Here is an 8,477-nt window from a genome sequence, read left to right on the forward strand (position 1 = left end):
GTGGTGGATTCTTCACAGGCGGTGGTGCACTGTGGTGTATTCCACCATCTGCGGTAGTGCGCCGGTGATGGAAATTCTCCACTGGGGGTGGTGCGCGGTGGTGAATTCTCCATTGGCGGTGGTACACAGTGGTAGAGTCCACCACCGGCGATGGTATGCAGTGGTGGATTCTCCACTGGCAGTGATGCATGGTGGTGGATTCCACCACCGGCAGTGGACTCTCCACCGGTGGTGGTGCACCCCTTTGTTTTGATTTTTATTTTATTTAGTGGATTAAATCAAATAAAAATAAAAACAGCGGGGCGGGCAATGGTGGGATCCAACATGGGCGGTTCAACCGGAAGAGTCATCTTTAGTGAAATACTTTCACACTGTTGATGAATTTCTACCTGTTTGGCAAGACTTGGCCTGCTCCTCGCCTTCCATCTGCTTGGAAGAATCCATTTTGTAGCCAGCTGCCCGGCACTGATCACGTGACACAATCACTGACTGCAACTAGTCGACGTGAAATTTAAAAACTTGCGAGATGTCCTAGAATTGATTAGTCAACTCAACCCCTAGTGCTGATGAGCTGAGGTGAAAATCAACAGGGAACAATAAGCATTCTGACTTTTGACTATTGGACGACTACCTTCTTATACGACAAGAAAATAAACTCAACTCATTTGATCAGCACGAATTATTTGATATCAGTAAGAGGGCAGGCACACAAACACACCACGTTTCCTTTGGGGAAACATAAATCCTGTCACTGCTTTGGGATAAGTTCCATAAAAATGTGTGTCAAACATTAAAGATGAGCTACTCGGATGTTTCGATTACACTGAGAAGAGGATTAGTAATCTATAGGGGGGTGGGGGTTGTTATATGATTTATTTGTGCAATTTTCTCAGTCCAGGAAGTATTCAATTAAAATCACCTTCAAATTGTTTGCTTTTAAGGTCAAGCACTGTCCAATCAATAAATGTAAACCTGAGGAACCTCTTCCAATTGTAGCAAGCTGGGAAAAAATTGCATTCCTTAATGGAAGCCTGCAGAAAACGGAAACAGTGAAAAAGCAAGATACAGTTTATATTTCTAGAAATGTTCTTCTTGTTTTCATCTTTTTTTCCCCAATCTAAAACAAATGTATTTTGCAGAGTGTTAATACTGTATGTCTAACACCTTAAGAACATATATTTATAAATGTGTTTATTGTTAAAGACAATGCTTTAGTCCATTGCAAATTGAAACACATTTTAACACATGTAAAAAATAATTTTTCACACATCGAGTCATCAATTGCAATGGAATATAGTCAGTGTCTGAATTGTGATGCCATATAATGCCTGAAACTTATTGTATTTTTTGGACTATAAGGCGCACCCGATTATAAGGCACAAAATCAATGAACGGGTTTGTTTTCATGCATAAGGCACACCAGATTTTAAGGCGCATTAAGCAAAACAAGTTCATTTTGACAGATTTTTGAGTGCCATGTACCACATTAAATCGGTTCGAGGTCAGTAAGCACAACAAGCCTTATAGTCTGAAAAATACAATATAATTATGGTAATTACAGATTATGTTTCCACCTCAGAGAGTGAAAACCTAACATATTGTAGCATGCAATGGTCAATGTAATTTCATAATTTAAGAAAACAAACCAAAATATACTAAAATTACAACTTTAAGCAGCACTATACAGACATTAAGTTCTACCTGCAAGGCTGAAGTCACTGAAACAAAAAAGGACTGCAGCTGCGTGGCACACAATGCTGCTTGTCTTAAGATATGCCTGTCTGAAACAACAGACCAGCTGCCATTTAAAAGTCCTTGATTAAAAAGCCAGCTCGAGTGTTTTGTCTTTGGCTGATCAATTTTTGTTTTGTTTTTACTAAAAGCCCAAATTGTTCAAGCATCATCCATGTCAAGTGGCAGGACCCTGTCACCCAGGCAACAGGAAGGAAGCTATTTTGAGCCATTGGGCTCAATGCCACTCCTGGAGGAGCCTCAGCCTCGTGGCAGCTCTGAGCATGGCAGACTCTATGTGGTTGCAAAGTGTACCGCTGCTGCCAACACACATTTTGGGTTTTGTTGTCAACAGCATGAAATTTAAAGTATTGGTTTATTTAGTTTTAAATTAGCAGGGGACAGAGCGAAGCCCCTTGCCACTGAGTAGTTGGCAAAAAAGCTGAAATATGCATGTAGTTAAAACATACAGATGCTTTTAGAAGGATCAGCTCCAGAGCTGCAAAAACCAGGACTGGAGAGTCCCTCAACCCTTTAAGACCCGGAACAATTTAAAGGCAAGTTTTTGGAAAGAAAAAAAGCGTTGAATTTCTTGAAGGATCACATATCGTCACCTTTCATGACAATATTCAGACTAAGATCACCTTATGTTGATAAATGATGGAGTTATATCCATTTGGGGTAAACCTTAAAAACAACAATGCAATGTTACAGTATCTCACATGATCTGTTTAGACTTTCAGAGTATGAGTACTGTATTTTCCGCCGTACACGTCGCTCTGCCCTATAAGTCGCAGCAGTCCATATTTGTCAAATAAAGTGGAAAAATCCATAAATGTGTTGCTTTGCCGTATACGTTGCATCTAATATGCGTCACCGCTGACGCGTCACGTTTGTTACGCACCACTGCTGACAACTCGGAAATGTGGGACGAACCTGGAAATGTGGGCCGGTGTTGTGCCAAAAATCGATTGGCTGCCAAATCGTGGCCGCGGGAGCGTGCACGGAAAGACTTTAACAAAAAAATAACTAGATTAACTCTTAAAAACAATTGTTTGTTTGCTTGAAATTATAGTAAATAGGTTATATTAATAATGCACTTTGACGATCAAATCAGCTGTATGTCAAAAGCCAATACGTGGAAGTAAACGCGTGCACGCGACGAGTTGCTGTGCAAATGTAACAAGATAAACGCCTAAAAACAATTATTTGTTTGCTCGAAATTATAGTAAATGTGTGTCTCAGTCTAACGTTTGCTTAATAAATTCACTTTGATGGTCAAATCAGCTGAATTTCAAATATAGTTTTGCTGCCTTAGTGCTCCGGGAGCGCACAGAGGATGGGAAAAAGGAGGCTCGTTTCTTCAAAATTTAACAAGAAATGCACCTAAACAATTATTTGTTTGCTGGAAATTATAGTAAAGGTGTGTCTCAGTCTAACGTTTGGTTAATAAATGCACTTTAATGGTCAAATTAGCTGCATTTCGCCGGGGCGGTGCAGCTGGTTTCACGGTCGGTCCAATCAGCGAGCAGAACAAAGGTGGGATCTATGGCAAGCCGATTGCATCATTAATAGCTGGTAAAGATTCTCAGTCATCCAGGACATGGTAAATTCAAAAATTTCAAGAAAAAAACAATAAAGTATACAGTAAAGTATAATAAATAAAGTCCAGTTGTTCCTAGTCTTGAACTTTTTTGAATTCGTCATTATAGCCACGTTTATTTATTGCATGATACAACGGCATGCCATACACTATTACTACTCTGCTGGCATCAAGTGGCTGAAAGTGGTAGTGCTATTTTTTTTTCTCAGTCAAAATGAATGCAAACCGTCATATCTCAGCCAAAAATTGTTTTATAAATATGAAAAAAAAAATCCATAAATATGTCGCTTCAGCCTATAAGTCGCAGGGCATGTAAATTATACAAAAAACTGTGACTTATAGGGCGGAAAATACAGTAGAGTATGTGTCTTGAATGACTTTGAGCTACTACCACACCAAATGTTTAGCTTGATATCTGTAAAAGTAATAGAAATATAGCCACGTTTGTGTTGGCTGTGTCCAATAAGCTGTAGCGGCTATCTTGAATAAAATAATTTTGTAGTTATTGGGATATTTTCCTAACAGACAAACAGGCTTGACTGCAACAGTTAATGCTGATGTGCAATGTTTTGAGCTTGAAGTATGTGTTTGGGATGATGCTCATCTACCACCATGTCAAACTGTATCTGTCAAATTGTCTGAGTTATGGCTCAGCCCTCAGTGGTGTTTGATAAATACAGGGAGCTATTTAACACATGTCAGAGGATTTGTGAATAAGAAACAGTTTTACACACGAACACAGACGCTGGACCCAGAACAACAGAAGGGTTTTTCTTGCCCTTCTTCACTGGAAGGTCAAAAAGAAGAAAACAACAAACACTCTGGAGTCCATGTTGAGCTGAAGGACTCTTCAGCGGGGCACATGAAACACGAGAGCATGACCTCCCCACCCCATCTTCCAGCTGCTCTCTGCTGTGTTATGAACACAAACTGGTGCAGTCTGTTCACATGCAGTGTGTCAGACAGTTTTTCAGACAGTTCATCAGAATGTGCATCTATACATGCCAAAACTATACTTACATTTACCATCATTATTTATTTATTTATATAATGATATCACCCATGTCAGTGTTTTCACATCCCTGAGTACATGGCTGGAACCACAGGGGTACTTAGGTGGGCCGTGCGTCTTTTGGTTTCTCTTTCTTGATCATCTCTACCAACGTCAGTATTCCAGCTTCAAGCCAAAAGGCCGAGTAATAGTCTACATGAAAGCGATAAAAGCCGCCACAGCTGAATGGTTATGACTCAGCTGAATTTAGATATAGAGCTAAACTTTTGTGTGGCAGTGGCTGAGAGTCATCCCCAAAACACATTCTGCATGAGATCTGTTTTCAGAAAGAAGCCTTTAGCTGCTGTATTTGAAGTCAACTTTGTCTGTTTGTTTGCAAAATCATGAACCGCTGGATGGATTTTGATGAAACTTTCAGAAACATCTACAGCAAATTTACTTTGGCAGTTTTGCAGAAATTGAGCTAAAATGTGGTGCGGTAGTAGATTATGGTCATCCAACACTTGCTCTTCTCAAGGGCGGATGTCTCCTCCTCTCCCTCTCCGCTTTGCTTTCGCTCTGTCCTGTCTGTGAAACTGCTTTAGAGCTTCTCTTCTACAAATCGTCCGAACCATAACTATGGACTTGGATTTGGTCAGTTGATCCCTCAACACAATTGATAACATTTCTTTGAAGGGAAGACAGGCTTTAGGCAAGCCGATTTGCCCTGTTGGCACGCACGCAGCTGGATATTTCATCGACTTGGAAGACTTGATGACGTGTCTATCTCTGCTGTCATCTTGGGATTTAAAGGACACATTTATAATAGGATTTATGATAACTGGTTCCTGCTTTTTGGATTTGGCTGGTTCCTGGTCTATCAACAAACAAGAAAGTCGTCTGCAGAAAATCTGGACCTGGTCAGGCTGCCTGCCTTATATGATGGCTTGGTTTGTGCCTCGAGCACCCAGACTCTTGGCAGAATGGATCAGATCTCAGGGATTATTCTCAGGCATGTTCCATTGGTATGGTCAATTAACTTGGATGTTTTGAATCCAAGTGGACCAACACAGACTCAAGGTAGATGTCATTAAAGTTCTGCCTGTCCCCAAAACAATCATGTTTATCTGAATTCGGCTCCCTGACTGGCCTTGACAGGCCATCTTATCTCATCCCGCCTGGAAGTTTTGTAAACACGATGCTCAGCCCCTCCCTCCCTCCTTCTGAGGAATTTCCGTGGACTCTTCAGAGAAGCCCAGCTGGATAAACATTCTGTCATCATTTCAGGACTCTGGATTTGTCTCGTCATCCTCGGCAACCCTCGAGTGTGCACGGATCTCTCCAGAGAGAACTTTATGAACTGAGTGATTGTATCTGAACTCTGCAGTGTCTCTGTGTGTTGTCTCTGGCTGCTCACCACCCTTGTGTCGCCCCGCCCTGCATAATGTCGGTGTCATTATGTGCTAGTGGGCTTGTTTTTTTTTTTCATTATCACACTGGACCTTCAAACAGGGGTTAAAAGCATGTTAGGATTTTTTTTGTCACCAAACCTTATTTGTCATTTTTCACTACTTTTATTGTCTTTCCAAATAGATCTCATTTGTAAATGAGACTTTGAGGCTCAATGTGACTTGTCTGTTTAAATAAAGGTTGAATGAGTGAATACATACATACATACATATATGTGTGTGTATATATGTATATATGTATATATGTATATATATATATATATATATATATATATATATAGATAGATAGATAGATAGATAGATAGATAGATAGATAGATAGATAGATAGATAGATAGATAGATAGATAGATAGATAGATAGATAGATAGATAGATAGATAGATAGATAGATAGATAGATAGATACTATACAACTTTATTTATAGAGCACTTAAAACAGCAACAAGACCAACTAAAATGCTGTACAGCAGAAACAAACAAGCAAAGTACACAGCAAAACATAAAATAAAATAAAAATATAAATACGAATAGCAGAAGATAACTAAATGGCTAACACTGTAGCATACATACCGGTTCAAAACAAATCACACCGTGCCAAAAGCCAGGGAATAAAAGTGGGTTTTTATGCAAAACTTAAAAACAGTGAGATAAATGTATATATGTGTATATAATATATATGATGTATAAAAGCTGGCGGGTGACATGCATACCTTCAGCGAATGCTCTTTACTTCTTCAAGTGTTTTGTTAGATTCTCAAAATGTCCAGCAATACATTTTAACGTTTACAAATTCAGACTCAAGTCGTGGTTTAGCTAATTAACACAAAACTGTGGGTCTTCTTTCTTGTTGTGGCTGTTGTTTTGTTATTGTTGGGTTGTTTTTTGTTTGTTTGTTTGTTTGTTTGTTTTATCTGGTTGGATAATTAACTATTTTTACTACTTTGCAGTAAGGTCAAAGAGCACACACATGAAATCCAAAAGAATTTTAAAAAATAGCAACAATTACCCATTTATTCAAGATTAGGATCCCTATTTAATTACATTATGGCACGTTTGGATGCCATAAAAAGCAAAATATTGTATTTCTGTGATGTGCGCAGTTGTTATATTCCCACTAAGCGTCTTGGCTGTATTTTCTGTCAGTTTACTGTGGGGGTAATTTATGTGTTTGTGCAGAGCAGAAGAGAGGCAGCTGAATAAGTTTTGCCACCTGCCACCATGAAGCTGAAACCAAGGTTAAACACAGAAACTGTATTTGTTTAGGAATAATGGAGTGGGGGACTCAATCTTTTATAGTCCAAAACGTATTTATTATCCATCCAAATATCTTTTATAAACACCAGATGACAGAAAGTTAAATAAATGTATGTGGAATGTTGCTAAATGTAATTCAGTCTGTTTTCAAGACAAAAGGTTGTCAGTTTATCATGCAGCTTTTGGAATAAGGGCTAAACGCTGCATGTCATCTCTTTGATCGTTACAATCCCTGCGAGTCTGACTTTCATTCAGGCTGCTGCAAACGGCTGATGGAGGACGGGCTGAACCGTCACACGAACAAACACAGACATCCCCACGGCCTGTTTGCACTGAGCCGCACCTCCCCGAGGACGCACAAGGTACAAAACAAGAACACAGCGCCTGCAGAGATGACAGGGCTGCTGAAGGCCGTGGAGCGGAATGTGTGAAACAGCTGGGGATGATCTGTAGAAGGATGATGTTAGGCTTTTGTCTCACAAGAAACTTTTTGTCTCCATCGCAGAACTATCAGAAGCAGCGATGTCTGTGGTGACGGGCACAGATGCTTTTTGCACGTGTCTAAAATAACAGATGTTAATCTGGGTGTTTAATGACAGCAACAGGAGCTTGTTCAATTCTATTTTAGGCTGTTGGAAACATTAGATGAAATAATAGAAATAAAAGGACCAACATTCACATAAATGAGTTGCAATGTTAACCGTTAATATTTATTTATTGATACATGTTAGAAACTTTGCCTGAAAGCGTTTCCATTGTACTCACGAGTGCCGTCGAAGCGTGTGGCGATGGTGTCCAGAAAGGTGTTCTGAGGGGCCAGGAGGCCCTTCATCACAGGCATGTTGACCCAGATGTGGGGCAGCCAACAGCTGACTGGACGTCACACCATCCCAGAAGCAAAGCAGAAGCCTTTTGTTGGACGGATGTCTCAGCAGGGACGGGACATTTTGAGGAAGACAATCCAGCACTGGACGTAGGAGCACATATTTACTCCGTGTGTGACCAACTTTCCTCAGAGCGGCACCTCTATGTAAGACGACAGCACATCCTGGAAAGACCAAATGATCCAGAGGTTTGAGAAGTAGAACTGAAGAAGCAGCTGTTCAGTCCAGGTGTCAAAAAGTCCTTCAGCCCAGATGTTGTTGACCAAGTCAGTCAAGACGCTGATCCCAGCAGCTCTGTGGAAGAAATTCTCCTGTAATCCTGCTGTTTTCTTTTTATTAGCAGACCTCAGACATGCTTTACACCTCCAACATCCCTCAGCTCAGTGATCTGTGAGGAGGCTGTGGCAGAGTTGCATCTTCTTGAGCTCTCTCCCCCTCCTCGCGACTCTAGTGCTCTCTCCCCACCATCCGTTCCTGTGAAACGCCAACCAATGAGACGCTGGTATCCTCTGTGGGGACCTGTTCTCATCTGAGCTGGAGGTATAG

The 8,477-nt window shown here is 40.5% G+C and overlaps 1 protein-coding gene across 1 annotated transcript in view; it reads right to left on the minus strand.

The window, feature by feature from the left end:
- The window catches only part of kcnh4b (potassium voltage-gated channel, subfamily H (eag-related), member 4b), a 49,797-nt gene extending 41,892 nt beyond the window's left edge, over positions 1–7,905 (minus strand). The window contains exon 1 of the mRNA XM_037690901.1: positions 7,813–7,905. Within this exon, the coding sequence (XP_037546829.1) occupies positions 7,813–7,888 (76 nt within the window). The 5' untranslated portion in view covers positions 7,889–7,905. The remainder of the gene's footprint in view (positions 1–7,812) is intronic.
- Positions 7,906–8,477: the final 572 nt, after the last annotated feature.

The sequence above is a fragment of the Nematolebias whitei genome, chromosome 17 (genome assembly GCF_014905685.2).
Source record: "Nematolebias whitei isolate Nwh7 chromosome 17, NemWhi1, whole genome shotgun sequence".
NCBI lineage: Eukaryota > Metazoa > Chordata > Actinopteri > Cyprinodontiformes > Rivulidae > Nematolebias > Nematolebias whitei.